Source organism: Nycticebus coucang, chromosome 14 (genome assembly GCF_027406575.1).
Source record: "Nycticebus coucang isolate mNycCou1 chromosome 14, mNycCou1.pri, whole genome shotgun sequence".
NCBI lineage: Eukaryota > Metazoa > Chordata > Mammalia > Primates > Lorisidae > Nycticebus > Nycticebus coucang.
Genome location: NC_069793.1, coordinates 11,718,979 through 11,746,575, shown reverse-complemented (window position 1 = coordinate 11,746,575; position 27,597 = coordinate 11,718,979). Strand labels below are relative to the sequence as shown.

General features: G+C 54.5%; 1 protein-coding gene across 9 annotated transcripts in view; it reads right to left on the bottom strand.

Annotated features, from left to right (window-relative positions):
• Positions 1-27,597, bottom strand: part of SYT7 (synaptotagmin 7) — a 61,615-nt gene that overhangs the window by 24,108 nt on the left and 9,910 nt on the right. Inside the window, exons 2-6 of one of the 9 annotated variants that reach the window (XM_053562669.1) lie at positions 14,164-14,267; positions 9,936-10,015; positions 5,611-5,742; positions 4,477-4,701; positions 745-1,113 (exon numbers count right to left, since the gene is read on the bottom strand). In XM_053562669.1, coding sequence (XP_053418644.1) covers positions 745-1,113; positions 4,477-4,701; positions 5,611-5,742; positions 9,936-10,015; positions 14,164-14,267 — 910 coding nt within the window. The remainder of the gene's footprint in view (positions 1-744; positions 1,114-4,476; positions 4,702-5,610; positions 5,743-9,935; positions 10,016-14,163; positions 14,268-27,597) is intronic. The other 8 variants (XM_053562670.1, XM_053562672.1, XM_053562671.1 and 5 more) reach the window with 8 other exon arrangements.

Genomic DNA, 27,597 nt, shown 5'->3' with positions numbered 1-27,597 from the left:
TTCCGGTGAGGGCGGGGTGGGTGAATGGCTGGGGGAATGGTTAAGGTCAGACATGATGGGTGCGTTGTCACTTCTCAGACCTGCATACTTGAAAGAAAATTCTGATTTAGAAACATTTTCTAAGGCTTTGGAGAAACAGTTCAGGTTTGTCCTCAGGGGATGGGGTCATTACAGGCAGGAGCTGGAGGACAGGTGGCTACAGAAGGTCAGAGAGATGGGGGGGCAGGGCTGATGGCAGGGACAGGGACAGGGCAAGTGAGAGGGCGGGAGGAGTAGGGCAGGAGGGCCAGCAGAGTCGGATTACAGGGAAGAAGTAAATGGAGAGGAGGAGGTGGCCTGGAATAAAAAGGATGGTTTGCGGGGAGGGGAAGGAGAGAAGTGGCAGGAGGACCGGGCAAGGCTGGCAGAGACGCAGCAGCCTGGGACTGGCCCAGTGGGATACGGGTGTCAGGCACTTGAGCAGCACTGTCTATTCTTCACTTAACTCTGAGTGTAGGGGCGGGTATGGGTAGGGGAGAAGGGGACTGGGGGACCTCAGAGGGGAGTGGCTGAGTATTCTTCCATGAGGGGCCTTCAGGCACAAGCCACAGAGGCTGAGAAGGGGGCAGCTAAGTCTGCTCTGCCCCTGGCCAGGACATGGAGGGTGTCTTAAGAAGCTGGCATGGCCAGTTGCTCCTAAGGAGCTCTGCAGGGTGGAGGCTGGGTTGGGGAGATGGGGCCGGCCCGCTCAAGGGGAGGACTTACAGGAAGGATTTCATGTCCAAGCCTCGGTTTCGAATCTGCCCCACCACGTGGTCCCAGCTGCCCGGGTTGGAGCGGCTGCGGCCCCCGGCCGCCCGGTACTTGGAGCCGGCCGAGGTGCCCTGCCGAGCCTGGCCCCGACCATAGGTCCGGGGGTTGGAGCCCGGCGCCGAGCCCATGTGGGCCTGCAGCTGGCCCAGGCTCTGGCTGGTGGTGGGCTGGCTGGGCTGCCGGCCCCGCTGGTGCTGGCTCAGCGGCTGCTGCAGGCTCTGCTGCCGCATCAGGGTGCGGGGTCGCTGGCATTTCGGCTCTCCCGTGGAGCTGGGGATAGACTCAAGGGTAGTGGCCGTGGACAGGGTGGAGTCCTCGAAACTTGGGGCAGGTGAAGGAGAGGAGAGAAAGGAGAAGCAGGTGAAGGGATCACAGTGGAGGAGAAAGAAGCCGAGCGCCAGGACTAGGAGGCCCCAGTGCAGGTTGCGCTCTGCCGGACCTCGCCAGGCCTCCATCGGAGTTGTCGCTGCTGCCGTCGCTGCCACTGCCACTCTCAGGAGGCCATGAAGCTCACCCTGAGGCCCCTGGGCTGGCTTGCCCACCCTGCCCCCTGGCTCTGGCTCAGCTAGTGCCCAATACCTCCTATTCGGGCCAACCTCTCTGCAGGTCTGAGTGGGCCACAAGCACTGCGGTGGCGGCTGCGTGGTGAAGGCAGATCCCCGGGGGCCCTGTGGCTGCCTGTGAAGCTAGTGTAGGAGGAGTGGGGGAGCTGCTGTTGCCCCTCCCACTGTCTTGCTGGGGCACCGGCAGTCTGCCTCTGTGTTCTAAGGAGAACATGAGGAAATGCAGGCCCGTGTGGAGCTGGCCTAGTAATCTTGGTGAGGCTGGGGAAGCCAGCGATTCCTATACTTTGTCCTCAGAGGTGAGGAAGTGGCCTCTGGCTTACAGACCTCTGCTTTGTGGCCAGGTTGGCCTTAGGATTCAGGGTGTGGTGCAGATTTCTGCCCTCCTTCCAGGGTTCTTTGCTGTTTCTGAGGTCCAACATCCTTTCCTGGACTTAGGGAATGTCTCTGGGTCAGAGGAGGGGACCCAGGAAAGTGCACACATGAGGTAGGAACCCAGTACCCACTCATTTGGCCACTTTAATGCATTTACAAGGGGGTGCCCAACCCACAGGCCACCAGCATCTCTGAAAAATGCTGGGAAGGGGGGTAAGGACAGATGGGAACCAGATGTGGTTGACTGGTCAGACGCAGTGCAGGGTCAGGGGTCTAACTCCATTTCTGCCACTTATTAATTGTAGGACTTTGGGAAGGTTACTCCATGGCTCTGGGCCTCAGTTTCTTCATCCGTAAAATGAGGGTATAAAATAAACCCCGAGCTGCCTCTGTCACAGAGCTGCTATGAGGATATAATGAGGTTGGGCCCAGGGCAACACTACTTTGGTAACACTTCCCAGGCCAGTGGTGGGAGTTAGAAGTTCCTGGTCTTCCCCCAGGAAACCTGCCTGCTTTGTGCACTGGCCAGAGATTTTTACCATGTCCTACAGACAGGGCCAGGGCTGGGCTCTCCCTGGAGAACCAAAATACCAGGCCTGAGACTGGCTGAATAGCTTTGGATGACTCACTTCTCTCTGGGCTCCAGAGGTTCCAACCTCCTCCTCCTCTGTCCCTTCCCTCCACCTCCCAATCCAATGGTCTAGGGCAGAGGCTGGCAAACTATGGCCTGTGGGCCACACTGGACCTGCCACTTGTTTTTGTAAATGAAGTTTTACTGGAACCCAGCCACTGGCATGAGTTCACGTGCTGTCTCTGGTTGCATTCACACTACAGCAGCAGGGTTGAGTAGTTGTATGAGAGACCATATGGCCTGCAAAGCCTACAAATTTCCCATCTGGCCCTTTACTGAGAAAGTTTGCCGACCTCTGGTCTAGGGCCATGGGGCAGCCAAATAGGCCAGGCTGCCCAAGGGAGGAGGCCCCAGGGCCCTTGGGAGCCACTTTCACCACTGCAACCAGAACTCAGCTTTCCTCACCCCCTGAGCCTACCCTGGGAACCAAAAGACAACAGTTAGGCTACCCCTGTGGGCTGAGAGAGAAAGAAAGAGAGAAAAAGAGAGCAAAAGAGAGAGAGAAAGTCAGAGCAAAGAGAGAATGAAAGAAAAAGAGAGAGAGAAGGCAAAACGTGGCTTTAGCTGGGGTCTCGGAGGGGGTGGCAGCCTTGCCTGGCTCAGGCCTGGAGTGAGGGGCTTCCACTAGGGGCAAGCCCAGGCCTAGCTGGCCAGGTGTGCCCACGACTCCCTGGGGGCGAGCTGAGGCAGAGGGAGGACGGCACACTGGCGGCTGCCTCTTCCTCCTTGCTGACCTCATTTTGGTTTCCTATCACATCCAAAATTAGTCCAATTTACAACCTCTCAGTCACAGGAAACTAAAATTGGTTCCTCTAGGCTTGGAGCCAGAGGATGGCATAGAAGCCTAGCCAGCCTGGAGACTGGCCGGGCCAGCCTGAGAGGTTCTGGGCCTGGTTCTCTGAAGGGGTATAGGATTTCCGTCTGGGACACTCCTGAAGCCAGATGTTGGGAGAACTCAGCTTGTGTGCACTCAAGGCAACAAGCAAATGAGGTCTCAGCTTGGTGGCCCTCAAGTGGTCCTAATGGAGGGAACCACAGGCCTTCTGAAGAGAACCAAGGAGGGCCCTAAGTTGAGGCAACAGGATGGCCCAACAACTAAGAAGTGGTCAGGGATGTTGGCCCTATAAGTGGTTGAGGCAGTTCCAATAACTGCAAGTGAACCTAGGACCCAATGGGTGAGGATGGTCATAGCTCAAAGGACTTGGGGGCCTGTCAGGGTTCCACTGTGGGGAACTTGAAGTTTGTAAAAGCAAGATAAGAATGAGGCTGTCCCACAGGTAGGGATATAACATCTGTGAGGAACAGGGGTCAACCCTATACCCATCACCCAAGAGTGGATCTGACTGTTTGACGAGCTATTAAAGAGGAAAGAGAACTTCTGCCTGATGTGCAGACACCCTCTGACATCTGAAGAGAGAAGCCATCTGGGGCTTACAACCCAACCTCCAGGAATACACAATACCAACAGCAGTTGGTAGGGTAGATTGCTGACCAAGATTGGGACAGCCAGTAGGGATGGCTGAGATGGGGATGAGCTGATGGGGCTGCCCGCAGCTGTGCATGGGTGGCCTCTGCAACAGATGGTGTTATGGTTCAAGCAAGATTGGGACAAGCCAATGGAGTCGCCTGATGGTCAAAAATGGAATGGCTCAACCACTGGGTCTAGAGCCATCTGCTGGGCGTAAGAGGGAAGGCCCAGTAGCTGGTGAGTGGGCCAGCTCTCCAAGGATGGGATGGTCCAATGGCTGAACAACCACAGGCCTACTGCCCACAGAGGGATGACCTGACAGCTGAGATGGGACAGCCAAAGAGGATGGGATGACCCAAGGACTGAAATGAAGCTGCCCTAGGGGCAGAAAATGGAATGACTTGGTCAGTGGCAAAGGAAGAAACTGATGGGACAGCAGCCAGAGGCTGAAATGTGACACTGCATGGCTGAGTTGGTTACGCCTGATGGCAAGGACAATGGGAGAGTCTGGTGAAGGGATGGAATGAACCAGGGGCCAAAGATGGCACCTCTGGGGGCAGCAGCGGGCATGCCAGGGGTCCCGCTGTCCACCTTGGCGGGCAGGCCTGAGCTCTTGGCTCCGGCAGCCATGGGGCGCCATCACTCACTTGGACAAGTTGAGCTTCCCTGCGGCCAGGTGGCTCTGCACTGTCCGCCAGCGGCCTCTCCCCGCCTTGCCACTGCTGCCCGGCTCGCTGGGGGCAGCCTCGCCGCTTCTCAAGGCGTCCTCTCCGGGTGGCGGCACCGATGCCGGCTTCTCCCCCAGCCGGCCTTCCCGCTCCACCGCCAGCCCCGCCGCGGCGGCCACTTTGGCGCCCGACAGGAGGGTGCCACTGGAGGCATGCACAAGGCAGCCAGGCCAGAGGGGCACCGGGGGTGGCGGTGGGGGAGAGAGGGCAGGCCACACATGGGGGTAGGGGGTGGGAGAGGAGAAAAAACAATGACAGATAAAAGGAAGAAAAAGACAGTGAGAGAGGAGGAGGAGAGAGACAGACGGACAAGAGACAGACAGAGAGAGAGAGAGAGACATCAGCACTGCAAATGGGTTAACAGCGGAGCCTGCAGAGAGGAAAGAGGGGGACTGGGCGGGCTGGGGGTTGGAGAACAACGCACCACGACAACGGAGGGGGGACCCCTCCCCACCGCCTGGGGCAGGGGCGGCGGGGGTGGGGGGAGGGCAGCCACCTCCAACTCTATCCCACAGGACAACGAAGGGTTAACGACGGAGGAAGAGCGGGCTGTCCAGGCCAGGAGGCCCCAAGGCAGGGAGAAAGAGAAAGCCGTGTTAGTCAGAGTTCATCACCACCACCACCACCATCACCACCACCACCGCCACGGACCACCGACCACCGACCACCGAGCAGCCACGGAGCAGCACACAGTGGGGAGGAAAAGGCGAGCCACAACTGGGAGGGAGGGACCAAAACGGGCACCCCCATCCTGACTGCAGAGGGTGGCTGGGGCCGGGACCAGCTGGGGGCCAGGCGTGGCTGTGGAGGGGGTTCTCCTGTGTGGCTGGCCCTTGGAGAGGGACAGGGCAGGCAGGCAGGCAGGCGAGGGGGCAGGAGGGGTTGCTCGTCTCCATGGCCAGCCTGCCCATGGGGTGGATGGGTGGGGAAGTCGGGGACAGGAGCAGGAGAAGAGAGGGAGTGATGGGACCAGGAGGTGGGAAACGGGGAGGAGAGGAGGGGGGTGTGCGCGGATACTCGGTACATATGATCAAACCAGGTAAAGTCACTCACTTGAGGGACAGTCGTGGGTCGCCATAAGGGGCGTAGGGTGATATGTTTAGAATAAACTCCTTGGGAGGGTAGGAGCTCCATTTCTGCTGCACTGTGCTCTCATTGTTATTCCAAAAGTCTCTGTCTAGATCACTGGAGGGGCAGAGAGAGAGGGGAGAAAACAGGGAGATACAAGAAGAAACAAGAACTGCGAGTCCTGCAGGGGCAGAAGGGACTGGGACCCCGGGGCCAGGCACACAGAGGGCAGGGCTTCGAGGGACTGCTCCTGCAGGAGGAAGAAAGGCAGGGGGCACTGCACAGCCTGCGGCTGGCACATGCGCAAACAAACACACAAGCACACTCAAACACACACGCACCCACTCAAGGGCCAGGGGAGCCGCACAGAGGGGAGGCGAGCTGCAGGCGGCGTACCGAGCCTGGCACCCGGAAGCTGGTGGGAGAGAGAAAGGTGATGAGCGAGCAGGGCAGAGGGGTGCGGGGCTGGGGACAAGGCCTGGGTGAGATGGGGGTGGTGAGGAAAGGAGAGGGTGCTGGTTTCTGGCTAGAAAGAGCTGAAGGGTAGATCAAAACCTGCTGCCAACTTGCTAACCTCTCCTGGCCTCAGTTTCCCTGCCTGTCAAAGGAGGAGATTGGCTGTAACTGCTAGGCCATCAGCTTTCATAGCCGGGTAGCAGCCCTAGTTCTGGAAGACCCAAGATTCTTCCCCCTCTGTCTTCTCTTACTGAGCCACGCCAGGGCAGGCCCAGCTCTCTGCCCATCTCCTCCTCCTCTTGGCCTGAGGTGCTCCCAGCCTCTTCTGCTTGTTCTCTTGTTCTGGTGAGGGCCAGAGGAAGTCTTTACATAAGATTGGGGGATCCCAGTTGAGGTGGAGACCACTTCTGTTCACTGTAAACGTGGCAGTCACCACCCAGAAAAGGGAAGCGCTCCCAGGCCTCTGAGCTTGCTTAGGACATCACCAAAGTCACTATGGAGCCCCTTAGGTCCTTTGTAGAGGGAAGCCCTTCTCAGTGGTGGACGATGAAGTACATCTAGACTTAGGCCCTTTCTGTGAATGTGGCCAGCCTGTTGCGACAGCCCCTCTCTCTTTGGGTCCTAGCCCTTTACGAAGTGGAGCTCCTGAGTGTGGAAGGGACCCTCACCCTGGTGTCCCCAGCCCCTCCTGCTCTGTAATACATCATACTGAAGGAGCAGATATGTCAGAAGCACAGAGAATACAGAGACTTTCGGGTGGGGCAGCTGGCAGAAGCCTCCGCCACAGAGGTATGACCTGGAGCCCAGGAAAGGGGAGCCCTGCCAGTTTGTCAGGCTACTGGGCCCCAAGGAGCAGGGCTGGGTATATAGGAAGAAGAGAGGCTGCTCCCAGACCAGAGTACTATTCTGGAGGGTAGCTGTGCCCGAGCCTGGGCATGTTTCTTGGGGGAGGGGCTCTGGAGGAGTGTTGTCCTGGAGTATGCAGAGGCTGTGGCACTGCTCAAGGTCAAGGTGAGGATGCTGGGGGGGAGGGCACCAAGGGAGGCACACCCCTGAGGGTCAAGCAGACATGTTCTTGGGGTCCTGCTTTACTCTCCACTGAGAGTGTGGCCTTGATCTTAGTTCTCGACCAGACTCAGGCACAAAAGAGAGAAAGATGGAGAGAAGCTGAGCTGCCATCACAGAGACCAAGACCTTGGGCCTCCCTGGCATGGAGAGTGTCTGTCCAGGGTACACCTTGGAAATGCCCCATAGGGGACTCTATGAACAGTGTACAAAGCCAAAGCCTTGAGCCAGTTCATGAGGCAGTGGGGTTGGAGATGGGGGAGTCAGAACAGGCCCCAGGGGAACCTGCTCCCTTAATAATAGACCCCAGTACCATCGTTGGCCTCACTTCCCTGCCCCTCTCTCCAGCAGGATGTGGAAAGGTCGTGGCAAGCTCTGTGTCAGGTGTAACAGAGACGTGGAGCAGGCAGGAAGCTGTGCTCCTTTGCCCTCTCCAGATCTCCAAAATCGAGGGCCATCCAACCCTACATCCTAGATAAAAGATCTACCCAGAGTCATCAGTGCCAGGCTGGTCTCCCACCCTATGTTCCAAAGAGCTCTAGGCCCCCAAGTTTCCACTGTGGTGCTAGAAAAGAGTATCTTAAAGAAGTCTGGGAAACACTGGTTTCTTTACTGTAGGCCTTCTCAGAGCCTTTAATGTGCCAAATGTATTGTCCAAAAGGAAACAGAGCAAGCGTATTCCCCAAGCTTTGTTGGCCATGGAACCCTTGGGACCCTTAATCCAGGGAATAATTTTTTTTTTTTTTTTTTTTTTTTTTGAGACAGAGTCTCAATTTGTCACCCTTGGTAGAGTGCTATGCCATGACAACTCACAGCAACCTCCAACTCTTGGGCTTAAGCGATTCCCTTGCCTCAGCCTCCAAAGTAGCTGGGACTACAGGTGCCTGCCACATACTCGGCTATTTTTTGGTTGCAGTTGTCATTGTTTGGCAGGCCTGGGCTGGATTCGAACTCGCCAGTTCCGGTGTATGTGGCTGGCGCCCTGGGCCGCTAAGCTACAGGTGCAGAGCCAGATCCAGGGAGTATTAATTGTTTGGGGGGTACAAGTGCTCTGAGGAAGTTTGAGCAGTTTGGGAAGCACTGTTGAAGACGGTAGCTTCCCAGAACCTTTGACAAAATGATCCGTTTGGAGGAGGTCCTATGGGCAAAGTAAGCCCTGCTTCCTGTCACTCCACTGCCCAGGCCCTTTGTGCTCTTCTCTGGCAGGAGGCAAAGGCCTGGGTACAAACAGACATGCACGGTGGCTCCCTTCCCCTGTGGCAGAGGAAGGAGAGCAGAGACACAGAATGGGCTAGCTGGACAGCCATGGCTCTCTCACTTTGTCTTAGAGCCCTCATGGGCACTGGTCCCAACCTGGCAGCCTGCTGCCTACCCTGCCTCCTGGCTGGGAATCCTCTCTCCTCTTGTGGGCCCTTTCTAGGACTCCTGGCCCTGGCACATGCACCCCTATCCAGGAAGCTTTATGGTCACCTGGCAGACAGGGCCCCTGCCCTGGCCCATGGCTGTCATCAGTTTGGCCTGGAAGCAGTGGGTGCCGGGCTGTCCTGTGTTTCCCTATGTGGTCCCTCTCACCTCCAGAAAGCTGGGGGCCTGTGCTGGGCACCAGCCCCTGAGACCTGCCAACTCCTGGCTTTGAAGACTGGAGAGTAGCAACCCAACCCAGCTTCAAAGGCTCCCTGCAGCCTCTTTCACACCCGCAGCGTTAGCCAGGCCCACTCTCCACTTACCCCCATCCCAGACACACACCCACAGCTTCTGTGAAGGCCCCAAACAGGTCAGTGCAAAGATTGGAAAAAGGGGGGCAGAAGAGGGCCAGGAAACAAGCTTTAGGAGTAGGGATGAGGTGAAGACGAGAAGAGAGGAAGAGAAGGAAGGCAAAAGACAAAGACAGAAAGACACACAGGGGACGGGGTGGGGGGGGGAGAAGGGGGTAGAGGGCAGGGGTAGGGGTAGGGGAGGGCAGCTAGGGCCTGGAGCTGGAGGAGAGAGGGTGAACAGACAGGGCTGGTGGGGGTTGGCTTCTGTGCAGAGCCCTTGGCTCCTGGGCTTGGCCTGGCCAGGCTGAGATGACAGACCACCTATTTGAGCCTTGGCCTCACAGCCTTCCAGTGAAACTTGGGCTCAGAAGAGAGGAAGGGGCTATAGCCACTGGCCAGTGGGCATAGAGACCCCAGTGGGAGCCTGAGTCCCCAGCCAGGTGGGCAGGGGGCTTCTCCGGGTGTCCCCTGAGGTGGGCTGCAGGGAGAAGGCAGCCTGCCATTTGAAGAGGGCTCTTAACTGCAAAACAGGGAAACCTGGGCACATCAGAGGCAGCAAGACATGTGGAGGAGGCTGAACGTGATGGGGAGCACTCTCCCCTGAGTGGCCCAGCACCAGGGCCAGCTGGGGTCCCCAAGGTTTTTCTGCCTCTCCCTTCCATGTCACCCTCAAACATCAGTGGGGTGATGTTTTCTGAGAAGAGAAGCTGGGCCTCCTAGTAGGGGGTCTCCAACCCAGGACCAGAGGCCAGAGGAGAGTCAGGTGGCCCTGGAGAGCAGAGAAGGTACTGGGGCAAGAGCAGCCAGAAAGAGACAGGGACCCTGGAACATGGTGTGAGTCTGGGACACAAGCAGAAAAGGAGGGCTCTGGGACTACCCTGAGGTGCTGGGAGTGTGGGGGAGGTAGTAGAACAGCATCAGGGGGGAAAGTGAGTGTACATGGCCAGGTTTGCGGGGGCAGGGGAGAGAAGGAGCTCCTCCCACCTGGGCTGTCTCTGCGTCCCCACCCCAAACTGGCAGCCTGACACCTACTTGATGGCCTTCTTCTCACTGCGCCCACGCCCCGAGTCTGGCGTGCCCACCGTCTCCAAGGAATTCTTGTAGCGTTTGCCCTGTGAAAACAGCACCAGGGTCACTGCTGGGGAACAGGGCTGTACCCTCCCCACTCCCTGAAACAGGGACCCCAGGGGAGAGGGAGTAGATGGGGTCTAGCCTTGACCACAAGGCATATCAATTCCTGCTCCCAGTCAGCAGCTCCTGGGACCCACTGGGCTCTAGAATCTGCCCTACCCCTTTGACCTGTCCCTTGTCCCTGATCCCCAGGGATCAGGCCCCTCCTGTCTGCCTATCTCCTGGGGCTCTGGCCTGGCTCCCAGAAACACAGTTCCCTCTGCCATGGACAGACGGCTCTCAGGCGTCTTGCCACGTCACAGTGTCCACGTCACCACCCCCAGATGGTGGGGGTGGCATCCTGCAGGGCAAGGTTGGCAGCGGCCAGTGATGTGAGCAGTGGGGGTGGGGAGAAGGCCACGTGCCTATTCCTGCCTGGGGCTCTGTCCAATGTAGTGTAGTGGTTCCCTGGGGGTCTTTGTGCCCTGTGGCAGTGAGGTAGGGACAGGGCCTTTTGGGAAGGCAATCTTAGGAAGAGGGGCTGCCTGCAGACTCAGAGGCAGGTGGGGGCAGTCTAGGTCCCTGGACACCCCCCTAGAGTCTCTCATACCATCAGATGAAGGTTGAGGGGGGCAGGGTAGGGGTGGGCACCCCGGCTCCTCCAAATAGAGAAAGGGTGGTGGCTGCAGCAGCAACTGGGCCTGCTGCTGGGAAGGTGAGCACCATTCGCCTTCTCGGTTTGGGTTTCTAAATATAGCTCATGCAGAGCCCAGCCCCATTAACATTCCTGGCTGCCACCAGGCATCCTCATGCGCACCCATGGGCCATGGGCCTGGGCCAGGCCCAGGGGTGGTGCAGGCCATGGGGGGCTAGGATCTATGCAGGGGCAAGGGCTGTACCCCCAAGCCCATTCTCCCAGTGGGCAGTGGCCTGCCCCTTCCCAGATAAGGAAAGACACATATACATGCACACGCGTAGACGTGAATGCCTCCCCAACATCCTGTCATGTGCACCAACACCCCAGCCACAACAGTCAATTATTCCATCCTCCTTAAAGCAAAATAAGAGCTGCCACAGCCATGTTCCCCGACACTCCTGCCAGCTGCAGCCCTGTCCAGGACACGGGAGCTGCCTGTCTAGGAAGATCAGCGTGAAGCTCCCAGAAAGGTGTATATGGGGGTCCCTACATCTCAGGGGAACCATGTCATCCTGGCAAAGTCCCTAGCATCCTGTGTGGAACCCGTTGCCAGGCAGTTCTCAAAGTCATTCAGAAGCACCTCTTCTATGCCCCACCAACCCTGGGGTCTGGGCCCCGGCTGCTGCCTCTGAGCCAGAATTCTAAGAGTTAAAATGCAGAGATGCTGCACCTTCTGGATCACAAAAACTGTCCACACTCAGCTCTGTCTCTGATGCCTCCCATCGCCACCCAGAAGTTCAAATCTCAAACATTTCCCAGTTGGGACTACGAAGACCAGAGTAGAGTCACAGAGAGGCTCCACAGCAGCCAAGTGCTCCCTTTGGTGGAACCCTCAGGCAGGAGTCTAGGCCCCACTACTCTCCGTCACTGCGGCAGTGTAAGGCAAGATGGGCCCTGCTAAGGGCTTTCCCAGTGCCACCCTTCCTTCTTCTCCTTTTTGGAAGGCACCCTCTCTTAAGGTTGGTCAGGTGCCCCATTCCCAAGGCCATGTGGGGCTAGGTCAGCCTTCTCTGCTTCCCCCAGAGCATTCCTGGGGCTTCTGCCTGTCCCTCTTCCTTGCACAACTCAGAGAACCTTCCCCTCTGACTGTGCCTATCACTCTATAGTAGGAACCAGGGTATTAGAGGGACAGGGACCAGATCAGGACTTGATGTGGAGGGCAGTGGGACAACCTAAGTTAACAGAAATCCCAGGCTAGGTCCAGGTGACATTAGACATCTCCAGAGGAGCCTGATACTACCAGCCTGCCTATCAGGGAGGCGGTTGGCCAGGCTGATCCAGAAAAAGCCAGCTGGAGATTAAGGAAGTTATTAATGTTTGGAAATGGGATCTAGGCTGTCAGGGTATCACATCACTGCTGCTGAGGGGACAGGCAGGCAAGGAGAGCCCAGCAACCACAGGGGTGTGTGTGGCATTTAAAAGTCCTTTCCATGAAGCAAAGAGACAGCCTGGGCAACAACTCCCTGGCTTCTGGAACCCATGGGTCTAATGGGAGGGATGGTAGATTTTAGGGGCTGGAGAAAGAGATATTCTAACAAGAGTTAAGTCCAGAGGGACAGATTGGAGGGCTCCTGGCCGGGAATTGGAGGAAGGGACCAGGACCAGGGAAGAGGCTGGTTCTGCATCTCTTAGCTCCCAGGGTACGTTGTGCACTGACGCCCCTCACCTACTACAAAAGTTGTCATCTTTGAACTCCTCCTCTCCCCAAGCCCTGCCTCAATTGGGGGTGAGTGAGGGTAAGGTAGGGGCCTACTGAACCCTGGTCCTGGAAGGCAACTCTCAGCATACATGCACACACAAAGGATGATGCACATAAGTGACTGCAGCACATACGCAGAGAGAGTAAGGACAATGGGGCAGACGTTAGCATCGGCTCACAGAGATCCGATGAGATGCTCAGGGGTAGAAAGACACACACACACACTGCACCAATATCCTCAAAGTCAATGCACTCAGCACAAAGACATCACACATACACACACTCACAAGGTTGCTGCAGTACCTGCTCACACAACCTTCTTCCCCTGCCTCAAATACAGACAGCAAGACAACCTAATGGTCCTGCAACAAGCTCCACAGGGCTGCAGTGTACACGCAGCCATTCCCATAGCCCCTGAGGACACTCAGACACCACTGCATGGGGCCAAGCTCTCTCCTCCTCTTCCCCTGAAATTCTGAGACAGACGCAGATGCAGGGTTACCCAGAAACAGTGTAGGGCAGTCAGCCTGGTTCCACATACCTACAAGCAGGGCCAGGTCTTGGGTATGCCTGCACACACATACACGTGGAGCAGAACTGGCCTTGTCCATGGCTCCTCCCCAGGAGTCAGAGATGCCTTTGGCTCAACAACCAGGATGGAGATGCCCCTCCCCATTTGCCAGCCTGCTTTCCTTGAAGGAGACACGCTGGGTTACAGGCATTTTGGGTCTTTCCCACAGGTCCCTCTCAGGACCCTGAAACTCTTTCCCTCTTCCAGACTAGTGGGTATGAAGCCTCCGCCTACCCACGGCCACAGCCCTAACTTCTTATCCTTAACGCCCATTCGTGGCTGGGCAGGGAGAGAATGCGATTCCCAGATATGGCACCCTGTCCCCACTCCCAGCTGAATCCGGGACTGGACAGTTCCTGCCAGGGACCTTTCCTCCCCTGACGGAGTGCAAAGGCCCCGCACCTCGGACACCTCCGGGCCCACCATCGGAGGTGCCCCTCATTCCCCAAAGTCCCCTGGTGCTTCTGGACTGAGGGGCAGGACGCGAGATGCAGGCACGGAGGTGGGGATCCTGCAGAGCGCAGTGGCCCTCGGGGGATTTGGGAGCAGCAGCGGCAGCTGGGCCTGGCTCCCCCTCCCGGCGCCCTCGGGTGATGAATGTCCCTCCTGACTGTCTCGTTACTTATTGATGGCCTAATCCTGGTCGTTAATTCCCTAGCCCTCGTTAAAAATGAAAAGAAGCCGTTTGTGCTTGTACAAACCCGGAGGTTTGGAGGAGGGAACCAGGATGAATGTGCGGGCGGCTGGGAGCTGGGCGGAAGGTGCCTCCTCATTGGCCAGGAGACCCGGCCCGGCCACGCCCACCGGGGACCTGGCGGAGGGGAGGGGGTGCGGCGCTAGGTGGGGGTCCTGGGTTTTCAGCGCACGGATGCCTGCGGTTCTTTACGCGGAAGGTGGGGCATGTGCGTGCGTGTGTCGTGTGCGCGCGTGCGTATGTAGTTGCGAGCATGCGAATGCCTAATGAGCTCCATGTCTGTCCTAGAATGTATACCTACGTGTGTGGCTCCGAGTAGAGACACAGACGTATAGGGCTGTGACCCAGGCAAACTGCGTGCGGTCTGAATTTCTACGGAAGTGCACCTAAGTGGGAAGGTGGGCTGTCTGCACGCACACAAGTGCACCTATTGTGGGGGGCGGGGTACAGGGCCGGGCCCCGTCCCTCAGGGGCCCTCAGGAGCCTCACCAGTTTGCGCTGACACCAGTGGCAGAGGCCGCAGAGGACGACAGTGACGCTAAGGCTGACGGTGATGATGGCAGAGACCAGCAGGACATCGCGGGTGGGCGCCCCTGGGGAGGACACGTACAGGTCAGACCCTCAGTGGCCAGGGCCAGCCACCCTCCCTCAGCCCAGCATCCCCCACAGCAACCATCCTACCCTTCCATCTGGCAATAACACTGGGAGCTGCAAACCCAGGTTCTGCTCTAAGCTCTACCTTGCTGGATGAACTTGGGAAGTCCCTTTCTCTGTGTGCCTCAACTTTCTCATCTGTAAAAGGGGTGAATTGTGCTGGTAGTGTCTCTCTTGTTCTATCCTTGCATGAACCTTGTGTGAGTCCATGGGATCTGTGCCATCCTCCAAACATAACACCCTCAAAGGGAGAGGCCAAATGGGTCCCTTAGCTCAGCCAGACTTTACCACGTCCATCAAATCCCTCTAAAGGAGCCACTGCTTCTGCATGGCCTTCCTGCCCAACATTCCTCTATCCTCCACCCCCACCCCTGCCCCACTCCACATAATCGGAGCCACAGTGCCAGCAAAATGTGCCCAAAGGATTATTATTAAATCCTGCAGTAACAGACCCTCTTAAGTTTTGGCCAAGACAGCCACATGTGTCATCATGGGGAATTTCTGGAACACCCTGACCTTCTGTTGCCTCATTTAGCTCAGTTTTCCGTGGACTGGAAGCCCACGCACTGGCCTCTGCCCACCTCTGCCTTCTTAACCCCTCAGCCCCTGAGCTAATGGGTCCAGCTCACTGGCATTGTTTGTAATATCCTAAATGCTCTTGGGACCAAGAGCTGAGGGGCCATATACTTCAGAAATGGAAACCTTGACACCCCTCACAAAACATGAGACCTGCGCTTGGAGGACAATCCCAGGCTTCTGTCCAAACCCTGCCTCTTCCTACCTGTGTGATTTGGAAAAATCATAGAAGCACTCAGTTTCTTCCTCTGTAAATGTGACTGAGACGTCTTCCCCTGCCTTCCTCACTGGGGTTGTAAACAGTACCTCAAACCAAAGGTAAGGGAGGCAAAACTCGGCCCAAAAATTATCTTGGCGGAGGAGCAAGTTGGGGGAGACTGGCATAGATAACGAACATTGTAAATCCATGTGCGGGTGCCGGGGTGCATCCTAAGGTCATGAAGACACTGTTTATTTACAGAGGAGCCTGCGTGGGCTTTAGGCGCCAGTGAGCATGGTAATTAAGAGTTGATGCTATCTGTCTGGTCCTGATTCCTGCAGTTTTAGCTTCTGCCTCCCCTCCATTCCTAGTTTCTCCTGCTTGGCCGTGGGGCCTCATGGAGGAGGGCCCAGTGATCTTGCCCTGCTCTCAGGGCCCACTGGGCTCTCTTCCACCACCCTCCCTCACCTAAGGCAGCTAGAATCCTACTTGGGACAGCTAGAGTCCTACTTGGGCCTCACCTCTCCCTTCCTAATTTCCTGAGCCTTCTCACTGTGGGGAAAAGCCAACTGCTAGGTTGGGGGGGCCCACCTGTCCATCTGCCAGGCCAATTAAGCTGCCTTCTATATCAGGTCCCATGTCTCAAGCCCCAGGAAGTTCCTGCACCTAGCTCACTGTCAACCTCAGGGCCCACAACACCCCTGAGCTTCAGCCTGGACCACCCACAGACAAGGAGGTCCTGCTCTTCCTTCTCCCAGCCTGGGGAGCACAGCTCTGCAAGGTTGGAGGAGCCACATTTGCCAAAGATCCCAGGCCAAATAGGAGGCCTAGGCCTTTGACCTCTTGGCTTCTGAGAGAGTGTTGAGAGAGCACAGGGGATGGCGGAAACAGGGGGACACACCCCCAGGGGAAGATGGGCAAGAATTCAGCCAATTGTTTCCTAGTATGTTAGGTGCTCAGAACCAGCAAGCAGTAGGACACCCAGCCCAGGACTCTAGAGTCCAAAAAGACCCCTGAACAGACTGAAGTGTGAGTATCACCTCTGCCTCTCAATAGCTGTGTGTCCTTGGCCACGTGTCCTAACCACTCAGTGTCTTCATTTTCTCTTTATGCTGTGAAGATAATGAAGGCACACACTCCATGGGGTTTTGTGAACACTCAATAGATGGTTGTTGGCTGATGGTTATGGTTGTTGGCATTAATTTCATCTCAGGTATAAACAAAGGCTCTGGATGCAGAAATGAAGACACAGTCTTGCTGAGGGCTCCCCTGAGGAGGTGGTGTTTAGTGTGTCCTGAGGGTGGGGCAGAGGGAGAGCAAAGGCAAGGAGGTAGGGGAACGTCAGGCCTGCTGTTTGAGGAACGGAACTGAGGGAATGGAGCAAAGTGATATAGACAAGGCTGGGAAGGAGAGGAAGGCCTGAAGGGAGGGCCGTGTCTGTCAGACTGTAGGCCTTGGGAGCCATGGAAGGTTGTTGAGTAATGGAGGGGCAGGATCAGTGGGTGTTAGCAAGCTTTTGTTCTGGTAGCTATGGAAGCAAGCTACTTGGAGGCCATAGCCATACTCCAGGTGGGCTCCTCTGCCCTGGTGACCTTTCCACACTCCCCCTCCCCCCATACCTGTTGGCCATGGGGCTGTTTTCCAAAAGATCACCTCCCAGAGCTCCCTCTTATCTTTATCAAACAAGATCCTTTTCAACCCTGCTGTAGGCCAGAGAGTCCCTTGAGACAGAAGCCTGTCAATCCCAGAAGCCAGTTTTAGACAGTCTGAAAGGTCCCCAGAAACACAAGGAATACCCATCTTAAGAAATTAGCATTCTGTGGGCCCCATACAATGAGCCCAAACCTGAGAGTTTGGAGTCTAGAAGAACTAAATGTGTGGTGACAGGTGAGGCACTCAACTCTCAGATTATCAGTGCCTTAATCTGTGGAAGAGCTGACCCTTCCTCACTCAGATGATAAGCCACATGCAGTTAACAACTTGGTTCTCACAACATCAACTGACATAAGCATTATGAGTTGTTCCCATTTTACAGATGGAAAAACTGAGGCACATAGGACTCAAATACATGGCCAAGGTCATTCGGCTAGTAAGCGGAGGAGCCAGGTTTTGAGCCCAGGCACTCTGGCTCACAGTCCACACTCTTTGCCTTGACATCATACCAGCTACACAGGTGGTTGGATGGTAGTTTTCAAAGCATGCTCTTTGGAACTCTGGAATCACTCAGAGACTCTGGAGGTGAAAGTTGGCTATGTAGATATTGCTATGATCCTGCAAGCCCTCTTCAACCAGAGCAGCATCCTCATCCTTTCTCTCTGTTTCACATTGTGGGCTTTTGTAGAAAATTCTATTTGAAAAAGGGGATGTTGCTAAGGAAAGTTGAACCCCTCTGGATTAATGACCTTAGGGTCTCCTGCAGTGTGGGAGGATGCTGTCATCTTCCAAGCAGCTAGATGTCCTCAGGCCCCTCAGCATCCCTTGGACAGCCTGTGAAGGCAGGGAGAAACCAAAGCTTGCCATTGCAAATTGCATTGATGTTGCGAAGAAAAGTGACGTGATGTCCTCAGCCAGCATGCCCTCAAGAGGTGGAAGCGTGTTCTTGACTGCTAGCCAGAGTAAACCACCCCCCTGCATGGAATCACTGTGTCTCCAGATGGAAGGGACCTCAAAAGTCATGGAGTTAGCCCATGGATGTATACATATCCCTGGGAAGCCCTTTTGGTGACAAGGAACTTCTACAGGAAGCAGAAGGCAGAAAGTAGACTCTTCATGGATGGGCATCATGAGGATGGAATGCTGTGTCTTGCACTGAGCTGAATCTGTCAGCCTAGAACTTTCCCTGTGGTCCTCTGCCTGCCCTCCAGAGCTGCCCGGAACAAGCCGCCTGCCTCTGCCACATGACAGGCCTCCAAATCCTTGGTGACAGTTCTCATGTCCCCTTCAAGTCTTCTCCAGGCAAAGTTGCCTCAGCCCTTCTAACCCTTCCTCAGATAACATGCATGGTTTCAAGTCCCCTTATCGTCAGCATATTAACATTTGGGGAAAGAAAATATTGCAGCCCGAGTCAGCTATTTGACAGGGCTAAATTCCACAAGCTATCTTTGGGCAGGGAAGACATTCTCGGTCCCGGGGGTGAGACACAGACAAGAGCAGAGAGACGACCTTGGGAGGCCTGGGCATTTGGGTGACCTAAGAACTTGGAAGAGCTGAACCTTCTGAGTCCAATCCCGGGGGTATCCCAGGAGTGAGATGTGGGCTCAGGAATGCTGCTGCCCTTCTGCCCAGGCCTGTGGCAGGCATGTCTACTGATTAGACCTCAGGATTAAGGTTCCCACTGAGTCCCTGTGGGTGGAGGTTGCACCCCCGCCCATGCTACCCCTCAAAAAGATGTTGGGAAAGCCACAGGAAGTGGCCCATGGATGAGGGTGAACAAGATGCCCCTTCACAGCTTTCCCCTCTAGCATGTCACCTCCATGAAGGCAGGGCTAAGTCTCTTGTTCACCACTGTTTTCCTAGCACCAAAGATGGATCTTGGCACACAGTAGGTGCTCAATAAATGCTTGTTCAAAGAATAAAGGAAGAGACCTCTAGGAACAAGGATAATAATAGAGGCTACCACTTATTAAGCATCCACTATATACCACACTATACACTTTGCTCACTCTATTATCCACTGTAACAGGCTCAGTGTCTGACACACAAGAGCTGCTCAACAAATACCTTTGAATGTTCGATGCTTGCATATGTTATCTCATTTGTCACCCAAATAAGACGGAAGAGAAGAGACAGAAGAAGCTACAGTGATGAGTTTGAAAACCTCTTTTAACACACACACAAACACACACACACACCCCTCCAGGACCCCTTCTGTCCTTCCCCCATGCAATTTTGCCTGACAACCCCCTGATTTTTCTAAACCAAGATAAAAACACTGCCTCTGTGAAGTCTTCCTTAATATGCTACATGGGAATTAATTTCTCTTGCCTGTGTGTTCCCATAACACAAATGATGTGGCCCACGTCCTTCTTTCAGAGTGTGGTGATTAGCACCAGACTAATTCTCTGGAGTCAAACTGCCTGGGCGCTCAAATTCTGGCTCTGATTCTTCCAAGCCATATGACCTAATCTCTGCATGCCTTGGTTTCCCTATCTGTAAATGGGAGCTAATAATAGAACAGGTCTCATGGGACTCTTGTGAGGATGAAAGGAATTAGTATATTTAATGCACTCAGCACAGTGTCTGACACGGAATAAGTAGGCAATATACAGCAGCTCTTATCATAGCATTACCAGGTCATGCCCGGTATTAGAGGTATCTGGGACGTGGAGTTGGCACCCAATGAGTGTTGAATGAAATACTGAATTGGACACAGTCTAGTTTTCCCCAGAAGACAGCAGAGGTCCAAGGTCATGTCTTATTCAATTCTGTGCATCCCCACTCCCCTGCCCCAGGACCTAGCCCAGGGCTTGAATAGAGCAAGCATCAGTGAGCACCGTGGCATGGAAGGGGGAGCTGTGGCATGGGAACATGGAAGAGGGGGAGACAGCAGAAAGCTAGGCTGGGCCTCAGGTGGGAACTCAGTTCCTTGCCAGGGCTCTGCCCCACTCCCAACTCCTTCTCATCTCCTCAGCAAGCCATGATTTATGGATGAACAGAATCAAACAGGGCCGCTAGCTGCTGGGATGCCCCGGGGAGCTGCCTGAGAGGGAATGGACTTCTGAGGGCAAGCTCACCAGCTTCCCGGGGGGGATGGGAATGGAGCCAGAAGGAGAGCAGGTAGATGCACACTGGCCACAGACACGGATAACCACGGCTCTCACACACACACACAGGGGCCATGGACACCCACCCTGGCACAGACACCCACGCACATGCATACACACACGTACCGCATACCCCCACAGCATGGCCGAGAACAGGCGCCTAGCCTACTCTGCCACTCACAAGGTCTAAGCATTTGTGCACTTTCTCTGACCCAGAATTCTCTCGCTACAAATTTGCCGTCATTTGTCTACTCAAATTCTATCTGTCCTTCTGCAGCACACTTGGAGGCAGATGACCTGGGTTCAAGACCCAGGCCAGCACCTGGCCAGTCACATGACCCAGGGCCAGGGCCACGTGCATTAATAACGTGCTGAGGTGCTGTCAGGATCAAATAACAGCTAACATAATCGGGCACACACAATGTGGCAGACGCCGTGCCAGGAAGTTTACAGGCACCATCTGTACACCTTGGACTATTATTTTCCTCATTTCACAGGGGAGGAAACTGAGGCATGGAGAAGAAAAGGCAGTTGAGCCTGCCTTTTCCCACCACGTGAGTTAGCACTCATTTCCCAGGAAAGCTAAGCCTTGGCCTGCCCTGTTTCCTGCAGCTCCCTCTGAGCTGAAGGATGTGAGAGTGTTCTGTAAAATATTACACCGCACAACCTAGACACACCTGACTTTCTTCCTTCCCATGAGCAGGCCGCCCCTTCACACCTATGAGGCTTGGCATAAGCTGTCCCCTCTGACTCAATCCCTTCCTTTATCTTCAAGGTGCCCAAAGGTGGTCTTCATTCCTTCCCATAATCTATGGGACAATTCACTAGGGTTAAATAAATATGTTCCCACATGGGGAACACCTGGGAGGCTGAGACTCATCTCTGAAGCCCAAGGTCTGGTACACAGGAGAGGCCAGACAAGGAATTACTGAGCAAATTTATGAAACTAATCAAGGCCCCAGGTTTGAGCCCACCTCCTCCAAGAAACCTTCCCAAGGACAGGCACTCACCACAGTATCGTCCTCCTCCAAACTTGAATTAACTGACCCTCCATCCAATCTCCTTTTCTAGGGGATAAACTTGCTCCCAAAGTAGGGCCAGTGAGGAAATATCCTGTCTTCCCATTGCCCAGGGTCTCCCACAGCCTGCAGCCCAGGTGACAGATCAGAGAAGCCACTGCACACATCAGCAGTCTACGCACATAGGCTCTTTCCCCAAGAATTCACTTGCTCTTACACTCTCAGATGGTGACAGACCTAGCCCTTCCTCAGTTATTCCATCACTCCCAAGCCCTCCCAACCTAGACTGCTCCCCCTCTGGCAGCTCTTTCAGGCAACCCCAGATCCCAGATCACTGCTTCCCTTACCGAGTGCCTTTTGTCACAGTAACTAACTTATGCTTGCATTGAATGATGCCCCAGGTCCTCAGCGCCCTCTGAAGTAAATACTCTGAGGCCCATATTACAAAGAAAGAAACTGAGGCTCAGAAGGGTTAAATATTTGCCCAACATCAGAAGAAGAGAAATGAAGCCATGATTGGACCTGAGGTCTACAAGACCTTAAACCTTACGGCTGTCACTTTTGTTCTAAGGAGCTATGCCTTGAAACATGTCACTCTAAGAATAGAGGAAAGAGAAGAAACTGAGTGAGCACAAAGTAAAGAGCAGCCAGGCAAAAGGCTCCCACTTTCCCCAAAATTTTATCAAATAGAGCCAGGCCCATGTTACCCCCAGCACTTTGAAGACCCCTCGGACACATACTCCTTCCTGAGGGTCCTACCCCTCCACTGGCCCAGACACTGGGCTCAGTAAAGCACCTTTAGGAGACAGAGGCTCAGCCTTCCTTAGGGTCCCAGAACAGTTAGGGGTTGGGCACCTCGGGCTGGATGGTCTGGGAGTACAAAGAAGGGGAGGATGGGGTGGCTCGAAGACTTTCCCAGGGCCTTGTCTCTGGTACTGACTAGGGTGCAACCACTACTCTGGAGATAAAGTAGGGATGCTGTCGGGGGCGGTTGGGGCTACATCTGCCAGCATGTTCCTATCCTGAGACCGCCTCCTTGTACCTGATTCTATATTATACATCAAGCCCCAGAGCCTCCCCCACCCTATCCTTTTGGGGGTTTCAGGATGACATTCAAGATGGAAAATAGTGAAATCACGGGGTTTCATAGGAAGCACCCCACCACGTGTAAGCTGAGCAGATGGAAATGGGGGAAGGTGGGAGGGCATTTGCAAGTGGACAATGTTTACCAACCCCCACAGTGACTTGGGCACAGGAAGGGAGACATTTTGGGTGTATATGCTGCTTTCAGTCCTCCCCGCAGCACAATTCACACAAGAAAGCCAGAAGAGGCAGGATGGAGAGAAAGGAAAAGAAAACCAATGAATTAAACCCTGACCCCAGACAGCCAGGCAAAGCTCTAAGTCTGGTCAGCACACAGAATTTTCTGCCCTCTTTTCATTCTAAAGCTTCCCCTTCCAGGCCACCCACCTTGGGAACAGGGCCAGCTCTTTCCTCGCAAGAGGAAAAAGAAAATGAGATAGATGGGAAGAAGGAAAAAAGAAAAAGGAAGAGAGAGAGACTGGCGCTCATTTCCCAGGAAAGCTGGGCCTGGGCCTTCCCCCTCTGGACATTCTCTCTGAGTGTCCTTCATTGAGCAGTGGAGGCTTCCACAACCCCTCAGACCTCACCCTGGGAGGGAACTAGGCTGGCAAAAGAGGAAGCCCAAGGGGAATTGTTTTGGAAAGTTACAAGTAGCTGAAAATAGGGGCTTAGCACGAGCAAGCTTCTTCAACCTTGACTGTAATAAAAACAGATAATGCGTGAGTGAGCTAGAGAAAGCATGCTGGCAGGGGCCGCAGAGGCCGGCTAGATGCAGACGGTTTAGAATTCAGAGGAGATGCCAAGTGAGTAAACAGCGAATGAAGGATTATCCGGACAGGCCAGGAGCTGTTCCACTAAGAAATTGGATGGGGACATGTCAGGTTCCACAAGCACTCAGACTCCTCATCGGGGAGCAAGGCCTGGTGAGTTGTGAGAGCCTCGTCCATGTCTTCCCTACCTGTAATCTATGCACAGAGAGCGTGGCCTTGGTAATAATGGCTCACATTTGTACAGTGCAGAACCATTTACAAAGTGCTCCGCAGTTTACTGAGGGTTTTACATCCGTTGTTGAATTTAATGGAGGTGATGGTATCTTTTGCCAGGTGACACCCTTCACTTGCCACAAACACTCCCACCTCCCACAGTTCCTGGCTTAGGGAAGCCTGGTACCTCTGGCTTCAGTCTTCAGCCTCAAAAGAGGGGAGGCAGGCCATATGTACAGCCCAGGGAGCTGCTAAGCCTAGAAGTGATACGGATCAAAGGTATTTGGGATGGATCGGGCCAGGTGTCAGCTCTGAGCAGGGAGCCCAGGCTGAAAAGTCTCTAGCCAGGAGTTAACCCAGAACCGCCCATCTTGATGAGCACCCATCAGAGCAGCAGAAGCCCAGGAAAGGAGGAGCAGCTCAGATGGAGGGCCTCTCCACCAGGAGTGTGGGACAGAGGCAGGATCAGGGACGTGTGATGATTAAGTGTGGGCCTTGACCACTAGTTACTCCTATGAATAATGCATTGTTGTGCCTTGGCCTAAATCAGCATCTTATTGTTATTAATAATACACGGCTGCAAAGAAGCCGGGTTGGAACTGTGGGCTATATTTCATTTGAGGATCTCAGAGCACTTAAAGAATTCTTCTTACTGATGACTCAACTCTACCTTCCCCAGGAACAGGCTCCTTACAGGCCCAGCACCAATCCTACACTGACACCCTCCTGCTTGAGGCATGGAAGCATGAAGGCCACACGAGTTAGAATACTTCCATCCTGGGATTCAAATCCCTGGCCAGGGCTTTTGGTGGGGGAGGAGGGAAGTGCACTTTATCTATGCCAGCTCAGCGGCTCTCACGGCACCAACATTAATGTGAAGCAGCTCCCAGAGATGTTTAAAAAGGACAAAGGTAACTAGTGGGAAGGACAAAGGTAACTAGTGGGAATCCAGGTGTGGGAGAGTTGGGCAATGAGACAACTGTGGATCTGAATCCAGTTTTGACAATGGTTGTATGACCTTAAGCTAGTCACTCAACTCTGGTCCTAAGCCACCTCGTTGGAATACAGGGTCTGAGATTCCCTCTCGGAGGTGTCCTTCTGTCATATTCTGAGGTGTCCTTCACATCACAGATATCAGGACAGAGCCACGAATGCCCCACCCCTGAGCGCTGATTACGGTGCTGAAACCACCGTCAGCAACGCTTGTCCCTGTCCTTGGTGCTGAAAAAGAACTCAGTCCCGGAGCCGCGCCCTCCTCCAGGCTGCCCTTTGCATTGCTCCCGGCCAGCAGGACCCAAGAGACTGGAACCTTTTCTTGACTGTAGCAGAGTTATTCCATCTTCCTCCACCAATTCCTCCCAGATCAACCTCCATCTGAAGCCACAGAAGCAACCAGCCAACATCAAGACCCCCCTTTCTCTCAAGTTAGGTCCTCAGATTCTGCAGACCCAGTCAGCAGCCCAACTTGGGACAAAAAGAGCCTCCATACTAATACCACAGCCCATCCCCTTAAGGAGAGCCTGCTGCACTGCTTCCTGGCGGCTGGCAGGGATGTTGTGCACAGAGGAGGAGCACAGAGGGTGTGGCTGGGCAGGAGTGGTAGAAGGCCCTCCCTGCCACCCCCTCACCACTCCTGGGGCAGGAAGGTGCTCTGAGCCTGCATTGTTGCCCGACACCCACACACTGCAGCCTGTCAGACTGTATACTGGCTGCCTTGGGAGCCATGCTGCCCGGGTCACAGCATAGGCTCAAAACTTCCTACTCCCTCCTCCCAGGTGGGGGAGGGAGGGTAGACTTGTTTAAACAAACACCAACCTTTCCTCCTGCAGGGCAAGTACCATTAAGACAGAGACAAAAGCCTGTAACAGACAAAGGCCCCATGCCTCACTCCCACCCAGTCAAGAACTTTGCCCACAGCCTCCCTGAGAAAAAGTGAGGGGTTGGGAGAAAAAAACACAACTGCTGCCCACTCCTGTTCTCCCACTCCATAGGTGGGAGCTCTTTGAAAAGCTGATCTGCTTGGTGTTTCTAGGGACTGCTTGATATTAGCCTCAGTGGGTGTAGAGATTCCCCTCCTTCCAAAAACAAAAAGCAAAACAAACAAAACCACCTAAAGGCAACAGCCAAAATGATAGCTTCTCTGGATCTGGGCAGGTAGTCATGATAATAGCCTTTAATTACAGTAGATACAGCTAGTCTCATTTATTGAGCACTTACTGTATGCCAATCACTGTGCTAAGAGCCCTCCAAACACTATCTCAGTTAGCCTTCCAAGCCCTCTGGGAGGAAGCATCATGCTCAGTATTCTACCTACAGATGAGGAATTTGGGGTTCAGAGAGGTGAGTGACCATCCAGGGTAGTATAACTGGTGAGTGTTGGGATGGGAAACAGCACCTGTCTGCCCTTAATCTTGCTACTCAGTTAGATCCACCTCCCACCTCACTATCTTTCCATGCTCTGGAGGCCTCACTAAACTTTAGGTATCCCCACAGCCACCCCACCCCTTCACCAGTCTCACTCTCAGCTGAAAGCCATGTAGAGGAAGAACCCCTCACACTCCGCAGCACTTTTCAGCCTGCTAAGTGTTTTCATAGGCACTGTCCACATCAACCCTCATGCTACTAAGAGGTGAGAGGGGTAGGGATGGGCCTGTTCTGATATCACAGCAGAGAAAACTATGATCAATGGACTAAGTGGCCTAAGTCAAACAGTGAGCAGTGGAGCCAGAACTCCAGTGATTATGGTGGTGCTCACTTCCCAATTCTCCAAGGTTGGGGTCATGGGTATAAGCCAGGGGACTTCATCTCCTCAGGGGCTTCCTGAGGCCTTGACCTGGGCTTCTTCCCACCTCCTACTCCCGGTCCCCAGGGGTCATCAGCTGGCTCAGCTTTAACTTAGAGTCTCAAAGTCTCGTTCTAAATGAAATTTTTTTCCAGGCAATTACCTCCTGCTAATTAGGAGGCAATGCTGCCAGTCCCTGGGCCCTGAGCTGATCCCTTTCTCAACTTACAGAGGTGGGGGGCTGTGGAGGTACTGGGTAGCAGTATCGGCAACAGAAACTGCTTGGGTCAGGGTCCCATCAGGGAAGGGGGGCTGGTAGAGGAGCAAAGAGGGAGGCAGGGATGCTGGGGAGGGAGAGACTCCAAAATGGGAGAGAGCCAAAGGGTAGGAACCTGGAGGGAGCCTAGAAATGTGCGTGAAGAGTGAGAGAGAGAAACCTAGGCTCTAGAGCAGCCGACGGAGCCAAGAAGATCTAGAAAAATGGGATGCATCAAGGCAAGAAAGGAGAAATCTCAGGAACCAGAAAGGCAGAGGAGGGGTAGGGATCTCTCTTCTACAGAGGGAGAGGGAGGAGAAGGTATCCCAGAAAACAGTCAAGATTACAGAACGGGGGGAGGTAGAGAGAGATACTTGAAGACTCCAGGAAGGGGAAGGAGAGAGGAAGGACAGGAAGGAAGGAGGAACTGCTGAAAGAAAACCCCACGGAGAAGGGGAGAAGAGCGGGGGAGGATGACTTGGTGGCAGCTCCCAGGGCCCCAAGAAGGGCTCTCTCTACGTCACTGTCCTTGAGCCTCCCCCAATGTCAGTGGCCAGCCAGCCAGGCCTGCACACCCTCCTACGCAGCCACAGGTGCAGGCGGGCAAGATGTCAGGCCACCAACCGGCTCAGGCCCCAGATGCTCCACTCACCCGGGGCAGCCAGCCCACTTCCCTCCCTGCCAACCTGCCACCCGCTCCAGTGGGCTGAGCAACATAACCAGGAGTTTCTGAGGCCCAGCCTCTCCACTTTTCAAAGGGAAGACCAAGGGCCAGAGAGGAAACTGCTTCTCCAATGTCATACAGCAAGTAAGTGATGGGGTCAGATGCAGAGGGCTCAGGGGCCAAGTCCCAGTGATCCTGTTTCCTCCTAGGCAAAGGGCAACAACAGGAGACAAAGACAGGTCTTGGCTGCCAGCAAGTCAGTCTGTAATCACAGCCCTATGGAGTGTGGGGTGGCAAGTGGAAAGGAACAAGGGTGGACAAGGCTAGAAAGAAAGCAAAGAAAGTCACCATTTATGGAGTACTGGGTGGGAGGGTTCTGCAAGGGTTATAATCACAGTTAACATGATTGAGCACTTACTAGGTACAGTGTGCTAGCCTCTTAAGACATTACATTCAGGACCTCATTTGATCCCCAGGACCACCCCATAAGGTATACATCACTGTTATTCCATTACAGAAAACACAGGAAAGGGAGTGTGAGTGACTTGACCAAGTGTACGGAGCTAGCTTGTAGCAGAGTTCTAACTCAGGCAGCTGGACATTTTGAGGCCACTTCTCTGAGAACCCCCCAGACATGGCATAAGCTGAGGACTGCCCCAAATCCCAGCCCAGGCCTGGTAGAATCAGGCCCTAGATGCCAATGGGACTACAGTTCCATATCGTGGAGGCTTCTTCTGGCCCAAATGGGGGTAGACCATAAGGTCCTAGACTTGAACAAGCTCTGTCTTAAGGTGCTAGAGTCTAGGTTCCAGTCCTGGCTCTGACCAGTAACTTACTGTGTGACTCTGGACAGGTCAAATGCCCTCTCTGAGCCTTGGTGCTCCTACTCATACTATCAAAGGGTGGACTGGATAAAATAGGAGCTACGACATGCATCACACTAA